A 25,068-nucleotide genomic window follows, 5' to 3' on the forward strand; every position below is an offset into this window, starting at 1 on the left:
ATTATTTTCGACGATATATATCCAAACAACGCAAAATTACTTTCTTACAGTATATTAAATGGGCTATTAGAAAATCACTTATTGGAGTTAAAAATAAAAGCCGTCATAGCGACAGATGCCTCGCAATCAGAAGAAAAATCTGGAATTGGAATTTTCTCTTCCGCTTTCGACTGGTCGTTCACCTTAAGACTTCCAGACTATATACCAGTATTTCTAGCTGAGTTTCTTGCGGTTACATTGGCTCTACGAAAAGTGCACTCGTCAATCTCGGAAGTTGTAATCGTAACGGATTCTTTGTCATTGTGTTCAGCTCTCACTGCAAATAGTGGCTCACAAGTTTCGCGTACATTCCAATGTCTCATTCCTTCTAACTTAAAGCTAATTAGATTGGTATGGGTGCCTGGTCACAAAGGCTTAGTTATTAATGAATTAGCTGACAGCTTAGCGAGAGCTGCCCTTAGTGGTCCAATCCTTCCGATTCTTCCTGTATCAGCTTACATAACCGCGGCTAGGTTCAGGAGACGGGCAGTGATGCAAGACTCCTGGAACCTGCCATTAACAAATCTAACTGATTATCGACACCTCCTATTTCCTTGGAACAGAAAATTCTGCCATAATAGAAAACTTGAAGTCCTCTTTACCAAATTCAGATGTCGCATTCCTACATTAAACTTTTATCTGCGTCGATCTGGTCTGGCGCCCTCCTCCTTGTGCTCATACTGTGGTGAAGACGAAACAATAGAACACTTCTTCCTGTCATGTCGCCGTTTTTCCTCATTAAGAAAACATGCTTTAGAAGCAAAATTTAACAGTGCTGGATTAAATTTAACGATACCCAATATTCTATCTTTTGGTGCCTCTTCTCTCGGACACTGTCATAGGGATGTTGGTGCAGCTGTTGTGGGGTACATAATTGAATCAGGACGATTTCCTTGCTAAACTCTTAATTTTTATATGAATAATTTCCTTTCGTCATTCAAAAATTTTCAAAAGTGATCCTGATTAGACTCCGATAATTGTTTTCCTTAAATCACCCGATTCTTGGCCAATCCCCCATAGTGGGTACGAGCCACTTTTAAAGGCAAGCAAGCAAGCAAGCAAGACAGGCTGCAGTCTCAAGATGAATAGCTACCAACTCGCCCAACTTTCAGTATACTTTTACAATTCATCTAGAGCCCCGAGCACTAAATGTAAAAACGCACACACAAAAAAAGAAACGCTTCCTGAGGTGGTCTAAAGCCAAACTGGGTCTGCAAGCCAGGGGCTGATGGAGTTCAGTGCCTGAAGGTGCACTTCCCAGTTGCACTTTGTTGAAATGAAAAGGTGCATATTACTCTGTATCTATATATACCATGTGTTTCACTTTCAAACATTTTTAGAGGTTGCCTGTGGCAGATAGCACAATTCTAGTTCATGAGCTGGCCTACTCGAAAAGGCGGACATTACTTGCACAAGAAAATTGAAATGCAAATCAGCTAACTTAAAAAATACTAATTAAGCTTCTAACTAATTACCTTATGGTGTATATTGCAATTTACAAATGCTAGCCGTGGAGTTCGCAAGGCGGATCCACTCGGAACGAATTCTCAGGAGGACACCAGTTTCGAGATACTAATTCCAGAACTTTGCCGAAAAATGCACTACTGTTTCACTTAATTTTGTGATTCAATGCTTAGAACGACGTTTTGTTAAGTGGATGAGCTATCAGGGGGTGCATATCTCTGTCTATTCGCTTGCATATTGTCCGTCGCGAGTGTCCCGGGAAAATGCACGACCACTCGCAGGATACTGTTGCAGTCGGCGAGAAACTGCAGTTTTTTTTTTTTTTTTACACATATTTGAGACAATGTTCAAGGTGCGCCGAAACGCCGACACATGGTTCAACAAGTGAGTTCATTTTAGAGATTAAACGTTTTGGAGTACAATGACGGAGAATTGCATTATTACTTTGCAAAATCTAATCGCGTACAGGTTTTCGCTCAAGGTCAGCATTGTACCATATTTTGCTGTAGAGTTGGAATCGAATTATAGCTTGTTCTACCGCGTGCTTCATGGTTGTTTGTTCCGCATTTTCGATTTCGACCATAAATTACTTTCAATAACAGCCAGTCATTTGCGATATACGCTGGGACGGTTAGACTAAAGGGGAAAACAACGAGTCGTAGCATTAAGTACAAACATTCATCATTAAACTTTTGGTATGAAAGGTATCCCTTGCATAACGGTACGTGTAAACCAAGAAATATGCAGACGTTCGCTATGCTCTGACACAAGAAGGCCATCAGCAGGGAATGTATTTCTTTTGTGCGAAGAAAGAGGACGTGAATAAAGCGCTATCTATACCCACCCGATTCATGGCCAATTCCCCCCCTGTAGGTATGCGCCACAACCACTCGGGTCATCAACAACTGCTTCAGCTATAGATAGCCACATTGAGGGGACTGCATTGACGAGTTCCACTCCTACATTTAAACACGCACCGATATGTACTGGCGACTTCTGCTTTGCGCCACTTTTGTGACAAACTAGAAACGATTGACTACTACTTACTAGACTGCCGGCGTTTCTCCTCCCTGAAGAAAAGGACCTTGCAAATTACACTGCAACAGCTCAGTCTACCATTGAACTCCCCTGTTCTGTCTCATGCCTGTTCAAGAAAAGATCTCTATAGTTCAGTCACTTTCACTTATCATGATTATCATAATTAGAAATTTTTAAATTCATTCCTCTAACACATTTCTAAAATCAGTCAATTCCTAGCTGACCCCCCTGAGTGGATAAGTACCAATGGATTTAAGGTCATCATCATCATAATCATCATCATCATCATCAGAACATTGTAAGTTTGGGCTGCTCTATTATTATAAATAATATATTTTCGCTGCTTTTCAAGCGTCAGATATAAAAAGGGTGTTGCCGTCGGGCAATATTTATTGGTACAAGTTCAAGAAAAGAGCAGGACAACAGAGAATGCCCTGTAATCTCTGGCGTAACTTTGCTAGTACTGCGCTGAAAGTGCATCGTGGATTTGAATGGGAAACATGAACCGATTGGAAATACATTCGAAGGCTAATAAGGAAAGCCAGCTTACAAAGAATATTTTTTCCTAACATAATGGAAATGTGAAAATGGAAAGAAAACGAAGCAGAAAAGAAACGTCTCGACAAGCGCTGCGTAATATAGGATTGTCTTTATGCAGTACAGTTTTATTCTCGCTTGGAACAACGGTATTAGGAACGTTTGCCGAGCCATTTATAATTACCTCTGTAATTATAATTACCTGGTCAATCGAGCGAGAAGGGCAGCTAAGGCCGCTGGACTCCTGGACTGAGGGGACCACCCTCTGCAGAGCGGAGGAGCTACCTACGCTCGCGTGCTCTTTTTATTCAAGTTTATTCTCTCTCTCTCTCTCTCTCTGTGACACAGAAAGATTACCTTATTAATATTTTCCATTTTGCATGATTGAGGTATTTTCTCCTTCAATTAATTGTCACTTTACAAAATTCGAGTTGCAAAAGCATAAATTCACAGTAATAATCTTATTAATATTAATATTCAAGATTTAACTTACTCACTCTTTACGTCTACTCTTTACTTTAGGTATTTTTAATATTAAGATGGGGTTACTATTTATGTCTATGCAAGGCTGACTACCTTATTATACACAATTTTATTTCATTTATTATCGGTTTCTTTCTCATCTCCGATTATTAATTTATGTTCCTTCTTTTATTTCTTACTTTTTTATCATATTACCACCCGGCTCGTGGTCTATCCCCCACAGGGGGTTTGTACCGTTCAATCAGGCATCATCATCGTCATCATCATCTTGGAGGCAAGCAAGCAAGGGGATACTCGCCAGGGCTTCCCTGTTCACAGTTATGACAACCTCTGAATCATCCCTGGCTGCCAAGTAAGATTGCTTCTTTTCTAGATCCAGATATTTTGCTTATGAGCCATGAGCGCACAGGTTCAGACCGAATGGGTGGCAGCGCGCTTTTTCCGTTATTGGGGACGCAACGTTAGGCTTAAGAAAAAAAAAAAGGATACGTGCGAGTTACCCAGGCGGGCAGTGCGCGGGCATTATTCTACCCACCTCTTCGAGAACTCTGAACTGGCACAATGAAAATTTTATAACCTGTCGTTTCAGAAGAATGGATTCGCTGGAGCGCATGGGCTCGGTCTACGAAACTGGCGAGTGGCCAACAGAGCCTCGTGACGCAGATGCACCGCGAAACCGTGATGACGTTGATCCCTGCGTCTGCTGCTTCAGGACGACTGCCACTCTTGCCGGGCTGATTGTGGCGCTAATTTTTCTCACCAAAATTGTGGACCGAACGGTAGGCTCTATATAATTATCGTAGCGTTGTCATCGCATGACTACCGATTGCGAAGTTGCCCCATTTGATCTGGCAGTATATAGTCGCCAATGTGTAAAACGCAAGAAAAAAAAAAGATGGCTCTCCGGTAATTGCGAGTAGATGTAAGCATGAAATGACTACCATATGGCGTCTTTTTCTGTCTTGTGGTGCCGTCGCCTTCACCCGCTTTTCTTTTGCCAACAGTGCAGCGCGCTCAGCGTCTGTAGCTACTTCTTGTCGCGGACCGCTCACGACTCACGGACCCCTGGCGTTCGAAAGAGCACAGGCAACCTCTCTCTCTGCCTTTTGAACGTCGCTATTGGAAATGACAAATAAAACTTCAGCGTACTAGAAGTTACAGCTTGGGTGATATCGTGAACAAACATTACGAAAGAAATTGGGAGCAATACTTTTATAACTTGTTTGGGAAGTATCTAGCGTATTTAATGCGGTGCTGTGCAAAGGGTTGGGGGCCAGAGACCGCATTTTCCAAACTTTTGACTGGTTGCCCGGAAGATCTCGTTTTGTTCTCGCAACGATGCGCGGATGTTCTCGTTTGAGTGCCCGGATAACGGCTCTGGATTTTGAGTCAAGGTCACTTGAAGGTTGCCGACAACAGGAGCGTTTTATGCTTAAAAAGTACCTCGTACGCCAAGTGTGCGTTAAAATTTGGTAAAATTTGTTGCATAAAAGAGCATCAAAGCATCAAGACATACAGAGTAAATTGGGGGAGGAAAGGCAGGGTTCTTCCTTTGGATCCACCAGTATGTTGGGCACGATGTCACTGTTAGCTCTGGCATGTTAAACTCAATCAACTAATCAATCAATCACTCAATCAATCTAATTTTTTACGTCTTCATGTGGCGGCCGCGTTGCGCTTTTCGCTAGTATAGGTTTATGTGTTAAGTTGGGAAGCCACGTATATATTTGTATCAAAAAAGTTTGTGTGGGCTCATCCCTATGGTGACTGTAATTATACAGTGACTGCCCCAAGTATAAACCATGCTTGCGATGCCGCGGTGCTGGTGCTGACAATATACTTGCGTGCTTGTTCTGAATTGCATGTATTAGTTTATGTATATTGCTCCTCTGGCTTTCGGTTTCCTTTTAAGGCATTCTTTTCATGGGTTGTGCGTTTGAGGTTTTGGGATGGCCAGCTCAAGAGAGGTCTATTTTATATTTAGCTTCATTGGAATAAAAATCAGTCAATCAACGTATATGTCAAGCCGTTGAAGCTCAACCCGCTAAGAGATATTGTTGACTTTGAAGGGCCAACGCGATTTTTCACCAGTGGGCGTTCCTGTTTTGTGGTGTCGCAGTTGGAGATGGGTTTCTCAGGAGATTATAAAGCGGAAAACGAAACGACAGCCACGCACAACCGACACCTCAATACAAACCCGACAGTGCCGCGGGGTCACCTCTCCAGACGCACACGGAAACCTTTCAGGAACCAAACGAAAGGTCTGGACGTGTCCTGGACGCGTAGTTCTTCGGCTGCGACTACAGAAACTACGGAGGAGACCAACACCGTCGAAGAAAATTTGACGACACGCACCGGCACAGCGACATCATCGACAAGGGTAAAGAAGATTGCGACCACGCTTGTACGTAACTTGAATTCATTACTTATACTAATTAACATGATAATTTTATGAACATGAGTAACTCCGTAACTTACACTGTGTGAGTCTGTTTTAATGCTTTAAATTTATTACTTTTACGCACAAGGGTAAATGGCTAGGGGCACCGAGGGCTGTCGAGGGGTAGCGGGAAGCCGCGAAATGTGAAACCCGGGGAAAGTACGAAGGAGCGCGCTGAGCGCGCGGCAAACCAACGCCACCTAGAGGAAAGTCTAGGTAGCGTTGAGCGAAGCGGGGAAGGAAAAAAGAGGCGCAGCTTCGCAGAGAAGGAGGGTGCGCGAAGCGCGCTGGGATGACCTCCTCTGGCGGTTGCTACGGGTTGTGTGCGCGCTATGGAAGTACCGGGTTCGTCTCGTGATCGAGTTTCCAGGGCCGTGCGAGAAGGCCGTAGCAGCAACGTAAGCGCCAGTAGGGCGACGACCAATCGACCGAACCCGAAATCGTCGCATCTGCCGATCGCTTTCAAGATACGGCGCGTGCCGCTGTGCAAACTACGCATTTGCTACCAGAGTACAAGCCACCCCCCCCTTCCTCCCACGCTGCCTTCCCGCTTTCCTTCCTTGTGCGCGATTCGGCTCACCGTCGCACGCTTTCAATCGCGCATACAGCATACGGCTCGCGGGAAGAATGTTATCGCCCTTGGACTTTATACGGAGCATCGCGGCAATCACGATGGCAGAAATGTGCTTGGAGTGTCCGTATAATTGCTGTGCAATTATATAGTAATGGCACACATACGCTTGCGCGTAGCCCGCTTTCACGAATTGAAACGTCACTGTAATTTTTTGGTGTTTACTTGTACTCATGAAGTAACTGGTACAAGTTACTTTTCATGTCTTGCTCCTATCTCTTCCTTCACAGTTTTTCAGGGACACAAGGGCAAGCTGTGCGATTCGAATTTGAAGGAACTTTCTCTTCTTTAGGGCAAAAGTGCAACACTTTGATAATGCTTGAGTGCCCTCTAGGAATGTACGATTTTAAATCTCACTTGAAAGTGCTTGCAAGTAACGAGTCATTTTTTCAGTAATTAGTATTCTGCTCAAGTACTTCTTAAAGTGCAGTAAATTAATACTCTTACTTTTTGCCTAGTGCTCAATGACGTTGCTTAAGTACTCTCTCTTTGTGATTTCTACATGTCTGATTGCGACAACAAAGCCGAGTACGGTGACACCAGAAGGACTAATTACACTGGAACCGACAGTGCCAACACCGACAACGCCACCACCGACAACGCCACCACCGACAACGCCACCACCGAGACCACCAAAAGCAAAGCCATGCACAAACAGCGACTGCCAGTCGCTGGCTGACTATCTACATGACCAGATTGACGCCGACCGCGACCCATGCGTCGACTTTTACGAGTACGCCTGCGGCAACTACCGTGGCGGCTCTGTCTTGCTTGAGGTATCGGTCTAGATGTATCCGGCTTTTATGAATTCGATGGTCTCAAGTATTCCGGAAGCTGTCATTCGAGGGCATATTGTCGTGGGTTCGGCACCTGGCCGCAATGACTGCGTCTTTAATTAATGTGGATCGAATGCGAAAAAGCTCAAATGGGGCTCATCTGTTGGCCTTGATGGCATGTTTAGTATCGCTAGGTCGTCAAAATTATCCAGATCTCGCCCTGTACGGTGTCGCTATCAGTACCACATTTGGTTTTGATTGTTGTCGTCGTCGTCGTCGTCGTCGTCGTCGCGCGTTGTCGTTGTCGTTGTTGTTGTTGTTGTTGTTGTTGGTGTTGTTGTTGTTGTTGTTGTTGTTGTTGTTGTTGTTGTTGTTGTTGTTGTTGTTGTTGTTGTTGTTGTTGTTGTTGTTGTTGTTGTTGTTGTTGTTGTTGTTGTTGTTGTTGTTGTTGTTGTTGTTGTTGTTGTTGTTGTTGTTGTTGTTGTTGTTGTTGTTGTCATCGCAAAAATGAAGATAACTCGTCGCGCATTCTCGAACTGACACTTTCCGTACGTGTTGTCGTCCGTTCGAGCGCCGTCTATCATCGCGTGACACTCTCGCCTCGCACGCAGATGGAACACAATGTGACGGTGGCGGTCGACTCTGTGCTGCCGTTTGCGCGCGTGCCGGACCGACACCAGTCTGCCGTGCAGAAGGCGGTCGGAATGTTCCGGGCGTGCCTGGCCGCCCCGGAGGACGAGAGAGGAGTCGAGATGCGCGCCCTGAGGGAGTTCACGGCCTCGCTGGACATCGACCTCGTGGAACCCGGGGAGAGAAGGGACTCTTCCGACCCGAACCCCGGTCGCGACGCGCTTCGCCTCTCGCTCGAGTACGGCCTGCACGCCTTCATCGAGTTCAGCGTCAGCGAATACAATATACCAAGAGGAGAGCCGCTACTGCAGGTCGGTTGGCTGGCTGGCACCGATGAAGTTACTCGGACTCTATGCCGTTCAGTGAAGGCTATGCAGAGTGTTTCACTTAACTTGGGCCAAACTTTAAAAAATATGCAAATGCTACGTAGCAGCACAGAACCATGGTAATGTTGTTTGTCGTCGCTTGGCGATTTCGGACAATCTTTGGCATTCCTCCTAATTGAATTATTAGTGTTCAATAATTAATCAACTTCTCAATAATTATAATTAAAATTGGCAATGACAAAATTGTAGAGTAACATGAACGCTGCCGACACAGCTTTCTATTGCTCAATACATGCTACATAAAAGTGTTTTTTTTTTTTTTTCGAGCGTGAAAGATGCCCGCGAATATGCGCAAAGTGCCTCGAGCGGTCAGTCGCGCGGCGATTTTGCGCGTGTTCGCGGGCTCCCTTCCCGCTCGGAAAGACACTTTTATGTAGCGAGTATTGAGCAACAGAAAGCTGTATCGGCAGTTATTCATGTTGCTCTACAATTTTCTGTTGCTCTATTTCTATTCATGTTGCTCTACAATTGTTGCTCCACAAGAATCCTCGGAAACTGAGCTGCGGGTCAATTTATTCCTCTGCTCACCCAATCTTACCCAGTTCACTGCAGACTACAGGGTATATAGCTACACACGGTTTGACCACACCACTTGCATAACTCGTCTTTTGCGAAGGAAGGGCACCAGCCTAACAGCATGCATCAACCACACGTGGAGTATTCTTGTGGTGCTGCTGTTGTGTATGATTCACACCACCTGACGCTTTTGTTTCCAGGGTGTTTGTGTGTTTTTCTGCTATACTCGACTTTAAGTCATCAGCGGTGCTTCTCTTGGCATATTGTTGCACGCAAGACACGGCCCCACTTCGAATGTAAGCTTGCAAGCTGGCGTATCTTCGAGGGTCTCTTCGACTGCCCTCTATACCGGAATGACACGCACCCTTGAGCTCAAGTCTAAACAGCACGAAAAGACGCAACCGACAAAAGCGGGAACTGCGAAAGTACAGCGCCTGTTGTGGGTTTCGTTCAGTTGTCTTTTCGCGCGTTTTAGCCTGTGGCATGAAATGGCAAAATTGTGATAGCACTTGACGGCACTAATAGATGGCGACGAGGCAACTACAACATATATGGGCGACAACTACCAACTTAAAGCAGGATACACGTAACAGAGTGTGTCTCCGAATAAAGATTAGTTGGTAGTTGGCGACCGTGCTGTACGTGCCTTGTTTGCGCGCTGTCAAGCGTTTTCGCTATGTGTGACCAAATAGCTCGATTCAAGGTAGTGCGGGTCGACTGTAGTGCACCGGAGGGTATAGCACGATGCTACGCGGGAAAGCGCTTTGTAAAGCAAGCTAGTTTATAACTCCGTGCTATGTATTCCCGTGTGAATTATAATTTCTTTTTTCTCATAAAGTATTCTCCACGCGGATCTCTAAAGAATTAGGTTATTTTTTCAGTGTTCCAGTCCTTAGAGTTGTCGACTGACTTCGCCTCGCGCTACATATATGTTAGACCTTGGGTTCGCTCGTTTCGTATAGCGACCGCCACGAAAAAGAGTGTGTCCCCGGTTCGATCCCCGGACCTGGACGAATTCTGCAACTGCGATGCTTTCATTCTGAGACGCCTGAATGGCTTTCCTTTGTGGATATTCGCGCTGCTGCTGTTGGGTGGATGGCAGCTATTCCATTTTATGAAACTTCCGAATGCACACAGGCCTCATTTGCGTAGTCCACAGCATGTCGCGCCAACTTGGCCAAACATACCTTCTTTTCAACCCCAAGCGCGTTTGATTTTTGTCCCATATATCGTCCAAGTATTCGCAATATAGAATGATTTCTTCACAGCTGCATGACTGGTCATGACAGAGAAAAGGAATTCGACAAGATTGACGAAGCCACAGACGCTGTACCATGCACCGTTTTGGTCAATTCGTGTACGCACGTTGTGAAGACACATCCGACAATTACGCGGGTCTCAGTCGCTCAAGGCGCTTTCTAAGCATGTTCAACTCGGGATCCGGGATTCTTCAGTAAAAGAAAAAACGGGACAATAAGGCACACAGAATTTGGCAGGGCATAGGTCATACAGAAAGCCTAACTCGGTGCCCGCATTTGGAATATCGCATTAGTGAGGCTTGCAGCCATTTCGCGTGTTTTATTGCATTACGTTGTGTTGCAGGTTAGCCTGGCCGTCAGCGATGAAACGTGGTTCGCGAAACGATCAGTGCAGAGATTTAACCTGAGGACTTTGTACTACTCGGCAGTCATCGCACACTACTCCGGTAGAGCACCAAGTGAAGGGACGAAGGAGCTCGTCTTACAGTTGTCAGCGCTTGAAGACGAAGGTATTTGCGCATGTCAAAAGCTTCTCATCTACACAGCTAGCTCATGTCCAGGGTCAAGAGTCAAGCTGCGATAAGTGTATTCTTGTGAGTCTGTGCGCTTGGAACGGCTTATATATCAGGGGCCGCGGAAAACTCTACGGTCAAATCTGTACGGGTCTCGAGATTATAGCAAGAACGTAAAATGTTGGGCGTCGCTCTTAATTGCAACAAGTCTGCATGGGGACGAATTCACCAAACTTTCCGATCGTAAGTGGCGTTTGGCACTGGCCGGCCACCTTCGCTAATAGTATGTCCAGCATCAGGTATGGCTAAAATGTTCTCTTACGAACAGTTCCAGCGTAAAAGCTTTTTTGTGAATACCGGCCCTGTTTCTCCTCCTTCTCATTTTTGTTTGTTTCTTTTTCTTTTCTACATGAGGAATGGGTCCTATTCATCGGTTCACTTTTCTTTATGTGTGCATATTACGGAAAATCCGAGTGCCCTCACTTTTTAACGCGATAGCGTTAACGGCCCCGTGTCGCAGAAAATCCGGCGTCGGCGCCGGCGCGCAATGTCGGCGTCCGTGGCGGATAAAATCATCCCGAACCACCGCAACCGCGCAGGCCTTCCACAAGGTGCAAGGTTTTGGTGAACAAAAATTGAATTTCTCACAGTGAAATCCGTCAGAAAAGCAGTAAAGTACGACTTAACCACAACCTACAGACATGGTGGCATCGGATTGTAGTACGAGAAAACATAATTCTGTTACTAGGAAACTCAAAACACAAACCCCTTTTCCAGCATTTTTACCAGACTTACAGCTGCGCGCTCGGGTAGTTTACTTGCGAAAATAATATCCAGATGGCGCTCGCATCCTTGGCAGGTCAAATTGGGACTTCGCCTGCCTAATGCGTTTCAGACACGCGCGCGCATCGGGGCAATAGCACACAATTAATAAAATAATAAAGAAGTGCTAGGGCCTTCACATTTTAATATAACACGACTTATGTTGCCCCTGGAAAAACGTCTTCTCAACAATTCATTTCTGTTTCAACGTGAAGCCGACTTTAAGGGGATCGGAGTTTAAGGAGTTCCACCGGCTCTGGCTCGTTTGCAGCGGCAGCAGCAGGTCCTCACAGCTAACCAGTGGCGTAGCCAAGAATATTGTGGGGGAGGGGAGGGGGCTGGGCAGGCCGCATTTTGGAAGCCGTACCTTGGGCCCGCGTGCCCGGTGTGTTCAACTTAGTAATTTGAACTAGAGCACTGCACGGGCCGATTTTTGCGGCCCGGGCCCGGCCCGGGCCCGTTTTTACATTGGGCGGCCCGCCCGAACCCGATCAAAACTTTTATGGCGAGACCCGGGCCCGGCCCGGGCCCGGAAATAATCTACGTTACCCGCCCGGCCCGGCCCGCCACCCCTTTACCTTAAGCCCGAGCCCGGCCCGAGCCCGGCTCGAAACCGGCCCGAACCCGGCCCGAGACCGAAAAATACATGTTTTTCAGAGTTGAGAAGCCCGAGAATAACTCGCAGAAAGCCCGAGCCCGGCCCGGCCCCGCGTTAAAAAACCCGAGCCTGGCCCGGGCCCGGGTCAAAAAGCACACGCCGTGCCCGAGCCCGGCCCGAGCCCATGAAAAAACTGCTCTACCCGGCCCGACCTGGCCCGTGGGCCGGGCCGGGCCCGGGCTTTCGGGTAAGCCCGAGCCCGTGCAGTGCTCTAATTTGAACACACCGGACACATGTAAGTTGAAGTTCTCAAAATAAACAGAAAGGCACCGCAATAGTTATTTCTCTCGCGTAATGCGACTATCAAATCGGCAAGACGACTAATTCAGTCCTTTCGTTTCCCTGCGCAGTTCAATCGTTCATCATCACCGAGAAAGCACGCCGGTCCGATCATTGGACTTTCGAACAAATAAACAACATTCTCAACAAGACGCAAAAGGAACAAAACGGTGAGCATTGTTTCGTTTCCTGTGTACTCTCTGGCTGAATGACTTCGCTTTATGGCGTTAGCACCTCGCGACATCATGTTTCTCAAGGAGCACACCGGAAGTCGTCCTCAGGCAACCGGAAGATTAGGTGTCTCCGAAACCGTGAGAATAATAAAAACCCATCAAAAAGGAGGCAATGCTTCAAGTTAAGAGTTGTATAGGATATATACGATATAGAAGCATACCTTTAGTTAAGAAAATGGCCAATTAACCATCAGGTCTCTCATTTTCATCATTATGATGATTAACTATCATCATCAGCAATGGCACGAGCGTCGTCGTCTTTCACAGCTGGCTCGTTGGCGCAACCGCACGAACGCGCTCGTGCCACTGCTCACGCGTTCATCGTCGTAGTCTTCCACAGCTGGCTCCGTTGCCGCTCATCATTCTAGCGTAGAATTTCACTTCTCTTCAGCCGTCGTAATGGGGAGGCTGCGTTTACGGGGGTATCAGCTATTCATTGTTCGTGTCCTCAAGCGCGCTCCGCCAGCGCGTTAGGACACGTCGTCACTTGCTCCTCTGGGTGTCGTAGGAGGACGTGCGTTAACCTGAGGTCGAGGGGCGAGCGCCATTAAATACACTTCAAGGGAACATTAAGGTCGCCTAAAGTTTTTTTCTCGCCATAAATACTAAACATTGGAAGGGTGCTCCTCCTCTCCGAGTTCGTCAATCACGGCAGCTCAGTAGCGCACCCAGGATCTCTGCCAGGGGGGGGGGGGGGGGGGGGGGGTTGCAGTTGAGGGGGGGAGCAAGCACTTTGCATAATATGCAATTTCCTTGCTTTAGCCAGAGGAATCCAACCGCAAATGCAATGCCTAATAATTATAGCAATATAATGACACCAATGATGATGACGATGCTTATTTCTTCACCGTTTATAAACTCATAGTAATTAGGAGTGAATGAAAAAACACAAGACAGTGATAGAGTGTTTTTGTTAATCAGGAAAATTCGACCTCAAGCCAGCACCTGAATTGTAATGACAATGTGAACAGAGCACTGAAGGTACACGTTGGACTGGTGGGGCTGGACGCGTGCCCCCCCCCCCCCCCCCCCCCGCGTCCAGCCCCACCAGTCCAACGTGTTAACTCGGCCTCAGGGTGGGGGGGGGGGGGGTTACAACACCCGAACATCCCCCCCCCCCCCCCTTCGGTGCGCCACTGCGGCAGCTGCAACAATTTCGGGTTCATTGGGATCACTTCGATATCAGCCCGATATAGCTCGAGTTAATTATATCAATAGAATCACTTCTGTCTGCACAGTGTATGAAATACTAAAAACGCTTTTCTTTTACCGATGTGTATCGGTACAACTGCGAATGTAAACTGTAGTGCGTGTATCGGTAACGGCAGAGCCTCTGGCCGGCGATCGGAAGGCAATACTGCGCAAGTGTAGAGTCGACCTTGAAAGTGTGAGTGTGTGCGTGTAATCAACGGTTACATGATCTAAAATAAAGGCTATGCAACCTAACGATATGTGTCTTCATTCAACTTCAACGTTCAAAAAATACGATCCTAAACAAGCAATCAAATCACATATGCATCGCATCTGGTCAGATGCGTCATCGCATCGAGTCAGACATAGAAAGCCTCGCTTTAATAACGAATCGCATTATGCTATAGTTATCTGCACTATCAAAACAAATCTGTCAGTGACCGGCTTCGTTCTCAAGGGAATTTCGCAAGGAGACAGCAAATGGTACCTAAATATCCTCACGGCTACAAATATGCGCCTTCAATGGCATAATTCATTTTCTAGAGCAAAAGTTTTTTTTTTTTTTTTTTTGCTTTCCTCTACTGGCATTGTCGCGTCTACTCGTTATGTTCAGCGCCTAGTAAAGTCGGCCGATACCGCGGACAGTGTATTATCAAACTGGGCCTACCCGGAAACAACGTAATCCGCGATCACATGGGTCACGCGGTGCGGTCACGGGGTGAAGTCATCGAGTATCAAGCCACTCCCTTCCCGGATGTGTGGCGCGCTTTTCCTTCCTTAGTCCTTTCGGTGGTTTATATATAATTCCTCTCAGCGGAATTCTAGCCCTTTTCAAATAAGCTATAACGCTTTCTTCGACAGTCGTTATCGGTGACTTCTACCGCTTATTTTTTCACTTTTTTAGCTTACACCGACCTGAATGATGCATTTCTTTCAGACAACTTTGGGCGCATGGTTGCACACTACTCGCTTGGCCGCTACACGGGCGACGACATTGTCTACGCAAACTTGAACGCCATCGCGCTGCTCAGGCTGCTTATGACATCAGGCAGGGAAATCGAGTTCCACCGTCTTGTATCCTGGAGCATCGTGCGCCAGCTGGCTGGCTTCGGTCGTAACACGGAACATTTTGGCCTGGCCACTAGTGTCGCCACCTGGTACCTGTGCGTCGCACTGGTGTCGCAGGTCATGGAGGCACCGCTCATGGGACTTCACCTGCTGCAAGGTGCGCGTAGACCCCATTTGATGAGCCCTCTCGTACGTGCGAATGTTTCCTACATGAGGCTAATCGCAAAAGGCGAGGAATGTGCCTCGATTCATTTGAGGTGCAGTTACACACGTTGCGAAATGAACGGGGGTCGGAAGACCTAAATGAAGAGAAAGAAGTTGGCGCGAGGCTCTCGTTTCAGGGTAAATGCATACACGCATATACGCTCAGCGTTTGTTCCCTAACTCCGACAAATATAGTTCGGGGCAACGACTTTAGGGGTTAGTCACGAACCCTGGCCACAAAATAGGGAAGACCCAGTAGGGAAACAAAGACCGTCAAGAAAGAGATGGAATGAGGAAGCCGGTGAAGATAATGACATCAGAAACCAGACTTGACAGTGGGCATACAAACTTCCTAATAACCTACTCAGGTGAAACAACTTGAAGCTAGATGAAGAATTCGTCGCACCTCGACGTGTACACGTGTGCGCTTTTCTTCAATGCCACCCTACGTTAGGTTTATACCGGGAACCGCGCACCGACAATAGAAAGCCCTGGACCAGGGGCTTAAAGCGACCTTGTTCATTACTTATAGATACAACTAACCATCTTACACTTCCTTTTAGTTTATTCTCTGCACAGGCGGGTACAGCTGCAGCTGCCGTTAAAACTGCATTCTAGCGCCAGATCAGCGACGGATAAAAATTGGTATGCATCTATGCGAGTGTTTGTCCTAGTGTTCGTATATGCAACCAGGTATACTTGTGGAACTTTAAAGGGACACTAAATTTTAAAAAACTAATCAGTTGAGTCTGACATTATTTCAAAAGTGAATTTTCGTAAATTTTGTGGTAGGTTGATTGTTATAAGAATGATTGAAAGCCAAGCTTCCATTTTTTCGAATTATGCCCCTCGTATTTTCTCGTATTTTCTTGTATTCTCTCAGCAAGACCTCTTTAAACTTGTTAACTAAAGTCTAAGGTTCCCTTACAATACAGTGTATGTCATCGTTGCCGATAAAGAGTTAAATGAGCCATAGTAGATGCCGTCAAAATTCATGTCGTCACGGCGAGCTTTTCTCGTTTACCAAGCCTCGTATCATGATAATACTGGCGTTTTGGTATTGTAGAACTAATACAGCTCAAATGATTTTTTTTTCTCTTTAGTGTCCCTTTAATACATCTGCGCTGAGAGCTAGATACCAACAGCCACGTTTCATTCCTTGCCTCCCGCTTTGCAGCCGTGCCCGAAAGCTACCTAAGGGACACGGAGGTCATCTTCTCACGTCTCAAGAAGTCCTACGAGGGCCAGCTGAAGAAAAGTTCGTGGCTAGACTCGATTTCTCTGGAGAACGCCCTGGCCAAACTGCGCGCGATGCAGCTGGCGAACGGATTCCCGCATGGCATGCGGGACCAGCGTGACATGGACATATATTTCGCCGAGTTCCCCGAGTCGCCGCGCGGCGGTTCTTTCTGGCAAGCCTGGCTGAGCGCGGCGCGTATTGTTCAGCGCCGTGAGATGCAGAAAAGCTCGACGTCGGACGTAGTCTTCTCTACGGGCAGTGCGATTGCTTACTTCGCAGCGCAACTCGACAAGGTCTTCGTACCGGCCGGTATGATCGGCAGGCCCGTGTTCTACAAGCAGGGCCCACCTGCGCACAACTATGGAGCGCTCGGAATGGTATGTGTGAGAGAGAGAGAAAAAAAAGAAGGACTAAATCCATCCTTAGGCTATTTTAGAGGATATACTCTAAAGTCTAAATACATTTCTATTCAGATAGTTCGGGCACACAGCAGTTATACGATCATTTCTGTTTCACAAGAACTGGTTCTTGGCTTAGTTATTTTCTGAAAGACATGTATATCTATAGACCGTTAAAAGGACACATTGACGACGGGCGCCCGTGCTGTCGTCAATGTGTCTTCCTTTTTTGTGTCCGCCCTGTTAGGAGCAAATATATATTTCAGTTCATTTGTCGTATGTGTGTGGTTGGGCACCAGTGCTTGCTCTCTCCCCTTTTCCTGCGCCTACTGTATTTGCGCTGAAACCAGAATGCTAGCAGTTACCGCCGAGAGACGGTGCTATAGGGGCTTAGCAACTGCCGGTAATCCGTACAAGGCTACCTAGGTCCGCCATCAGATAGTGACCTATTGTCCTTGACTGATGCAATGCGACGGTAGCTGAGAATCGCTCGGCGCCCTTCGGCGCCCATCAGTGCTATTTCGTTATGACGATGACGATACATCTGCGCAGATTATAGCGCACGAGATGTCGCACGGGTACGATGTGCAAGGCGTCAGCGTGGACGCCAGCGGCCTGCTTCGTCAGTGGCTGACGCATTCGTCTCGGAGAAAGTACGAGAGCATGATCAACTGCATCCAGTCCCAGCACGCCGAGGTCAGAACGCCCTGCCACGGAAAGCTGCAGCGCGTAGCTTCCTAATATCATAGTTTTCTACTAAAGTTTAAATTAGAGGGAACTGTGGCGCTGCGATCGTGTAGCTACCATAGGAATGAGTGATTGGTAAACAGACTTGGGGGGGTATCATCGTCCTTGTGGCTTCAGACGTTCTTCTGGCTTTGTTTACTGTGCTTTACCTGCCTTTATTGGCCTAAATTTCGAATCAATCTATTTTTTTTTCTAAGCGCAGAATGTAATAACGCCCTGCGCACATGCAAATTACTGCTAAATGTAGCATTTATAACGCAATAGGTTGTTTAATCCGATCAGTTTGCTAAGTCACAAAGCCGTTGAAAGCTATAAGAACGAAGTTTAGACAAATCGGCGTAGTAACCATTATTAACAATGCTGGCTTAACTGCCATGCTTACAGCTCCCGCAGACACTGGCGCCAGGGTTCTCTCGCGTAATATTTGTAGGAAACTATATGCTTAATACAGTCGAACCCGGATATATCGAATCTGAAGGGGGAAAAGTTCGTTATATAGGTAATTTGGTATATAAAATTAAATTTTTATACACAAAGTATCAAGGGGATTTTTGTATACTGTTCTGTGCTAATTTGGGCGCTTTCCAACCTCTCGGGTGCTTTAATGGCCTCTACTCGGCCGTAAGAATTTGGAGGCCCGCAGTGTACGAGGTTTTATTATAGTAAGCCGTGGGACCACAGTCATTCGGGCGCGAAAGCGAGCAACCTTCTGGAAGCAATCCGAGGTAGGCGGCCCAAATTTTCCGAAAATTGACGAAAAACAATCGAAATATTTTGTCTAAAGAATGTACTTAAATGCCTCAATTCAATGAAAATACACATTGCAGATTATACTTTCTTGGTGTTTTCAGACGAGGGCGTAAACTGACTGATTTACAGCGAAAATGAAAATGGTTCTAGATCGGTCGTCAAAATTTATTAAAATGCCACCTTTGGCTAACCAGTTAGAGTAATGACGTTTGGGTTTCACTGCTCGCTTCCTAAGAGATTACCGAATCAAAATTAGTACTCGAATCCGGACCACAGAAAAATAGAGACATACCAATCTCCTCATTGCCGATACCAATCATTACTGCGCAAATATACATATTGGTGCTTTTTTTTTATTCATTGGGGAAAGTATTTCGAACACCAACTCCTAGTGACCACAACAGACGACTAGAGAAGTTATACGTGACTCACCGAAAGCTACCAGTCCAAACTTCTGTTTACTTAACGTAGCTTGTCACTCCAATGCCAAGATATGAGGTATATCTGGCACTCGCAAGCGTTACGCGAATTATGGGTAGTCGTGCCTTGTCTACGAGGTGTTGCTTGATTAATTAAATTGTGAGGTTTACCGTCATAAATCGGCACTGGGATATATGCAGGAGAGACGCCGTAGTGGAGGGCTCGGGATAAATTTTGACAGCTTGAGGTTCACTAACGATCACATAAACATAAGTACACCGAGTGGGTCTTTCTTTTATTTGTTTTTAGAGCGCAGCTCCTAGGTGCCCGTTCCTGCGGCGAGAGTCGGCGGCGGCGTCCCTCGTGACCGAGTGAACGAGCACAGCAAAGGATGAAAGATAGCGCAGCGGGAGGTGTAAGACGGCGATAGCGAAGAGAGCGCGAGGCGGAAAGCGGAGGAGGAGGGTATGGTGAAAGCGTGAGAAGAAAAGCGTAGTGCCGCGTCAGACGGGCTCTGCGGCGACGACGGCTACGAGATGGCGCCAGAGTAGCGCGCGTCAGACATATGGAAACAAAGCGCTGCATGAGCGGAGGTCTTTCTTCGACGGCTGCTATGCTCGCGCCCACGCGTCACCCACGCGCTGCCACTCGCGATCTGCCGATTAGCGAGGCAGTCGCACAACATGTATAGGGCTGCGCTCACATTTCGCATTAGGGAGTACCGTAATCGTCGGTGATCTTTTTTTTTTCATTTCACCTCATCTAAATGCGCACGCTGCTGCCGGCAATCGAATTCGCGACTTTCTGCTTGGCAGCAGAACGCCATAGCGACTTTGCCACCACGGCGGTTGTTCTGCGACCTGTAATAACTTCGTTGAGAACGCACACCTCAATTTTTTAACCTCAGAAGTTTAGTTGTACCGTTTCAATACGTAGTTAAGCGCCCAATGTTCACAGCTAAATTACTTTATCGCGTAATTTTTAAAGAATAAGTATGTCCCGACATCATTGGAGCTGAAGTGTCGGTAAACCGATGTGGCATGCATTCTCACAGCAACGCTGATTATGCGTAAATTTGCTTTGGTTTTAACAAACGTTATTTGCTTAAAGTGTAATTAGAACAGCTTAATGCAGTACCTGAAGCAATATTAAACTAATCATTGGCACCTAAGAAATCTGTGATTATAAGTTAAAGCTTCAGAAATAAAGTCGCAGTTTCGCCCAAAAGGCGAAGCATTGATTGCGATAGCAAACTATTTAACACCTCTACGCAGTAAGGTTAGTAGTTTTATCATCTGGTTATAAACTGCTGCAAACATTCGCCTACTAACTAAATTAACAAGCGCGGTGTCACGCGCGCACAGGCAAACATGAACACATCTCACTGAGTGACCGCGGACGCTCGCTTTCAGAACACTGGCATGAGGAAGAGCGGCAGCAGCGGCGAGCGAATTCCCTTTCGTGGTGCCTCTCGCTTCAACGCGAACTAGGCGCGGGAGAACACAGCGCACACGAAGCCATCAGCTATCTCGGGTCAGCTAGCCTTCGAACCTACTGTTGATTACCGCCAAGATATAACGCGCGCGGCTGCGCTCAGCCGCGCCATGCGCAGCCGCGGCCGGATAGAAGCGGAGACGCACGCTACCTCCTCCCCGTCCCTACGCTCGCCCGATCTCCCCGCTCCCCCCTCTTGCGCACGCGACAAGACGCTGCCGCAGATTCTTCTCGGTTCGCCCTCGCATACTTTTCATCGCACCTACAGCACGCAGCCGCGATCTTATCGCGCTTTTTTACTTTATGCGGGAACATCACGGCGACGGCGACAACGGAAGTTCGCCTGGAGTATTCATAAAGTTGCTATCGCAATAAAATATGCAGAAAAAGAAGTTAACGCAAATTCATGCACTACTTATCAACCATAGAGGCAACGCATGCAAATACTGACGCCATATTTGTCCCTGGTAATCCTTAGTACGACACTCTGAGGCATACGAATCGCGCCTTCAACGCTGTGCCGTATCGCCAAAGCAGGTGGTTTCGGTCGTGTCATGGGCAAGTTTGAAGCAATGCCGCTGGTTCTCGTGTCAACCGCATTTAATCAATAAAGTGCCCCATTCTAAATGTTCCCTGCTGCATGGGACGAAGCGTCAGATGCTGGAAGCCCACACTTATCCATGTATACTAGATACGGGATAGCCGAGATATCTGAGATAGCCTGATTTCAAAGTTTGGTTTCACATTTTCTGTCGTTAAAGATTTAAAAAAAACTTACTCCAGCTATATTTGTATTAGCGGTATGGCGCAAAAACACATAGTCTGTCAATCTTACTAAAATCAGATGTAGAGAAAGCGATAAATAACGTAAAAGACGGAACGCAATGCTAATGTCGGGTATTTGTAACAGCCATCTGTCACGCCGCAGCAGGTATAGGTTCGATGCAGGCTCCGTGCAGCTAACACGTTTGCGCTAAAGGCTTTCATTGTTTGTTTTGTCTTTTTACATATAAGGTTGTTCAGTGAATGGTCTTATGCATCACCAATAAAATCCTACAGAGCTTTCTACCGATTGGAATATTGTGCATTCGGTCTGTACAGAAAAGTACCTTGTTATGGCCGCAGTCAGAGCTCGGCAAGGCAGGCGAGCGCACCGGTCCGTCCGTTAAATTCGGTTTTTTAATACAAATGTTCATTTTTTTGTCTGCCTCTCCTCGACCCAAAATGTACTGTTTACTGTTAACCTTGAACTTTTCTTAGACAAAGTACGGAGGGGGGGGGGGGGGGTGTACAAACAATATGTGCGTAAGCATCTGTGGATCCGTAGCATCATGCTAGTATGGATACATGCAGAAATAGTACCAACAATGCATGCAGAAAACACCAAGGCAACATACTTTTTTTGCACGCAGGCGGGAAACACCTTTATACATCAGATCAGCAGATTAACATCGTATCCGATTACCCAACCCACACAGGAATTTCAACAACTAATAGAATTCTTTGTAATAACGCCTGTAATAACAGTGTAATGAGCCAAAATTTACTAACAACACTTGCGACAAGGATAAAACATTCACCGACGATTACGGTACTCCCTGTTGCGAAGTTTGAGCGCAGCTCTTTCCGTGTTTTCATTTCGCGATATGTTGGCTGGCGCTGACAATCGGTCTCGTGTCGCACGTCGCAAACGGAGGGAAATTGTGGCGCGACTGCCTCGCTATTCTGGAGATCGCGAGTGCCAGAGCGTGGGTGACACGCGCTCGCGATTTGCCGCAGCAGCCGCCGAAAGGCCTCCCAGATGACGCGCGCTACTCTGGCACCATCTCGTATCCATCGTCGCCGCACACCGCTTTCCTCTTCGCGTCTTTCATTCCCCGCTGCGCTCATCATTCGCTTTCATCTTTCGTTGTGCTCGTTCGCTCGGTTACGCCGACGCCAACGCTCACCGCAGGAAGGGTGCTTAAGAGTTGCGCTCTAAAACCGAGACGCGAAGACAAACGTTTGGCATTCTCTGCTCTACAGTTTTTTTACGCGATAGCGTTAAGGGCCCCGTGTCGCAGAAAATCCGGCGTCGGCGTCGGTGTGGATGTCGGCGTCCGTGGCGGAGATAATCAGCCCGAATCAACCCGACCACGCACGCCCTCCGCGTGGTCGCGTCGCCGTGGTCGTGTCGGACTGTTATTTGAATGAACGAGAAAACATAATTCTGTTAGAAGGAAACTCAAACACAAACCCATTTTTCCAGCATTTCGACCATACCAACAGCGGCACGCTCGGGTATGCTACTTACGAAAATCTTATCCAGATGGCGCTCGCATCCTTGGAAGGTCAATCTGGGACTTTGCCTGCATAATACGTTTTGGACACACGCGCGCGTCGGAGCAATAGCAAACAATTATTAAAATAATAAAAAAAAAGGTCCTAGGGCCTTCAAATTTTAATATAAGACGACTTACATTGCCCATAGAAAAACGTCTTCCCAGCAATGCATTTCTGTTTAAAAGTGAAGCCGACTTTAAGGGGATCGGTGTAAGCTTGGTCTTTGTAAGCTGGCTTTCCCACGTTTTGTGTTGCAGTGAAGCCTACTCATAAAGAAAAATGCGATGCGAACGGGTCCCTGTAACGATATCGCGTTCCACTCTTAAAGGCGAAGGTTAAGCGTCCTCCCATTTTTGTTCTGGTCGCTCGGTCGTCTGCTATGCTGCTACGTCGGGCCTCACAGTGATTAGCAGAATAGGAACGACGGAGCGAGTAGGAGCGTGCATGAAAACGTGACCACCTACTGTGTCATGACACATGCACCTCCTGAGAAACGAAACAAACTGGCTGTAGAAAAGATATTGCATCATTTAGGGCGCTCTGAAGCCTGCCAGAACGTTGTATTGAGTTTCGAGGTCCGCGACTTTCGTTTGTGGCAAAAATGAAACGATTGAGTCAAAAATATAATGGCAGTACTCCCTTACGCCGCCCTGTTACATTTTGTACCACGCAGAACACACTTATACCTGCTGTTTGTACCTGCTGTCGTTGCTTACTAATGCATTCTTTGATCGCCAGAGTGTGTTGTATCATTTATTCATTTATTTTGATTTAATTGATTATTATGTTTATTAATTCACTCATTCCTTTTCTGTATGATCGGTGCTTACGCGTTTTAGGCTTTTGCATTGTGTGATTAGTCAATCCGCATTTTCCTCTCCCTCTCTCTATCGCTCTGTATACGTCTTCTGTGCATGTACTCTTAGTAGGTCCCCATGACCATGTTTTTTCCTTGGGACCTCCTTCTATAGAAATTGCGTAGTGTACAAAATTGTGAAACAAGTGTGCAGTAAATCTCAAAAATCTCGAACTAGCCCAATCTTCAACGTCCCTACTCAGATGAGCAAGACGGATAATCACGACCGACAAGCCTCTGAGAACCTGGCCGACTTCGCGGGGGCGCTGGTGTCTCACGCGGCGTTCAACGCGCTTCCCGAGCGCCAGCGCCACCTCACGGTGCCCGGCCGCGGCTCCGCGCTGAACTTGACCGGCGAGCAGCTGTACTTCGTGTCCCGCTGCGTCATATGGTGCACGGACAACTTCTTGCGCGACTACAGTGGCACCAATCACGCCGCGTACCGTGCGAGGTGCAACGTACCCGCCATGAACACGCCCGGCTTTGGCGAAGCCTTCAACTGCGCGCCCGGCTCCAGGATGAATCCCGTGGATAAATGTATCTTCTAGAAGGACGCTCCTCCGCGGGTGATCATGATGCAGCCCTCGGGAACATGAGTTGTATCGCAAAAGCCCCTATAGAGAAATCGTTTATTGTGTGATGCAGGCAAGGACCAAGAAGATGTAGTGCGATCTTTATATCCTGCGAACAGCTTAAAGAGAGTACTGTCGGTGCCGACGTTGATTCGCGAAGGCCTATTTGACCTTTTGCACACTGCAACGACATAGTATATTACTGCAAGCGTGAAAAGGAATGTAAGCATCCTGTTCTGGCGCAAATAAATACAATTATGGCGCTTATAGTTCAGTTGTGTTTATTGCTACTCGGTGACCTTTGTGAGCATTGTTGAAGGTCACACGAACGATGAACACCCCACGCTCACGGAAGGCAATTCGTAGGACAATCTTGGTGGTTGAGGCATAACACTTCGTATCGTCCTTATATCTCGGTATCCCGGAGCGTAACAGCCGAATATCCACAAAGTCCGTGTCCCCATCTGATGACCCACATCCCACTCACCTCCTCTCTAAAATTAGATCAAACTTCAATCTTTGGCGCGGTTAGTGCGTCGCAGTTTCAGCAGAACATCTGTATGCGTGTGCGATCCCGCGCGAGTCAGCGCACGCCGCTTCGGCGGACTCCGCCTTAAATATGACCGAACTTGTTAACCTACATTTAGGATACCGGGAATAGCAGTAATGTATTTATAAATAATATCTATATTACTGGATGTCGCCGACAAAACATAGGGGGACTACTGAGGTAGGCTTCTCCTCAAAGGTACTCTTGATGGGGAAAAGCCAGCTGTATAAGGGCTTAATGTTTTATCTCTCTCTCTCTCTCTCTCTCTCTGTTTCTTTTTTTTTTTTTGTCATTGTTAAGTCAGTTTTTTCCAAGGCAGCTTCCCAAATTAATGGCGGCGTTTGAATCTTGCCAACGATCAGCTGCTTTCGCCACACTCGGTGTTCATTCCTACGCGCTCTCTGACCGGGATTCGAAACCCCTCGGTGTATCGTTAATGATGGCACCTCGCCCTCATTAATGACCCAGCGTAAAGAAGCTCAGTTCAGCTTTCGCCCCTTGGTAAGTCGTGGTGAACGAGGTGGTCGTAAACCACCAATGATGTGAAAATTGT

The 25,068-nt window shown here is 47.0% G+C and overlaps 1 protein-coding gene across 1 annotated transcript; it reads left to right on the forward strand.

The window, feature by feature from the left end:
* The first annotated feature begins 1,846 nt into the window (after positions 1-1,846).
* On the forward strand, positions 1,847-24,227 carry LOC119456720 (endothelin-converting enzyme 1). The gene is made up of 10 exons (XM_049669047.1): positions 1,847-1,887; positions 4,151-4,340; positions 7,091-7,408; positions 8,020-8,349; positions 10,543-10,708; positions 12,542-12,640; positions 14,832-15,119; positions 16,344-16,783; positions 17,357-17,500; positions 23,597-24,227. The coding sequence occupies exons 1-10, from the start codon at positions 1,847-1,849 to the stop codon at positions 23,939-23,941; spliced, it is 2,361 nt and encodes a 786-aa protein (XP_049525004.1). The 3' UTR covers positions 23,942-24,227.
* The last annotated feature ends 841 nt before the right edge of the window (positions 24,228-25,068 follow it).

This window comes from Dermacentor silvarum, chromosome 6, assembly GCF_013339745.2.
Source record: "Dermacentor silvarum isolate Dsil-2018 chromosome 6, BIME_Dsil_1.4, whole genome shotgun sequence".
Taxonomy (NCBI): Eukaryota; Metazoa; Arthropoda; class Arachnida; order Ixodida; family Ixodidae; genus Dermacentor; species Dermacentor silvarum.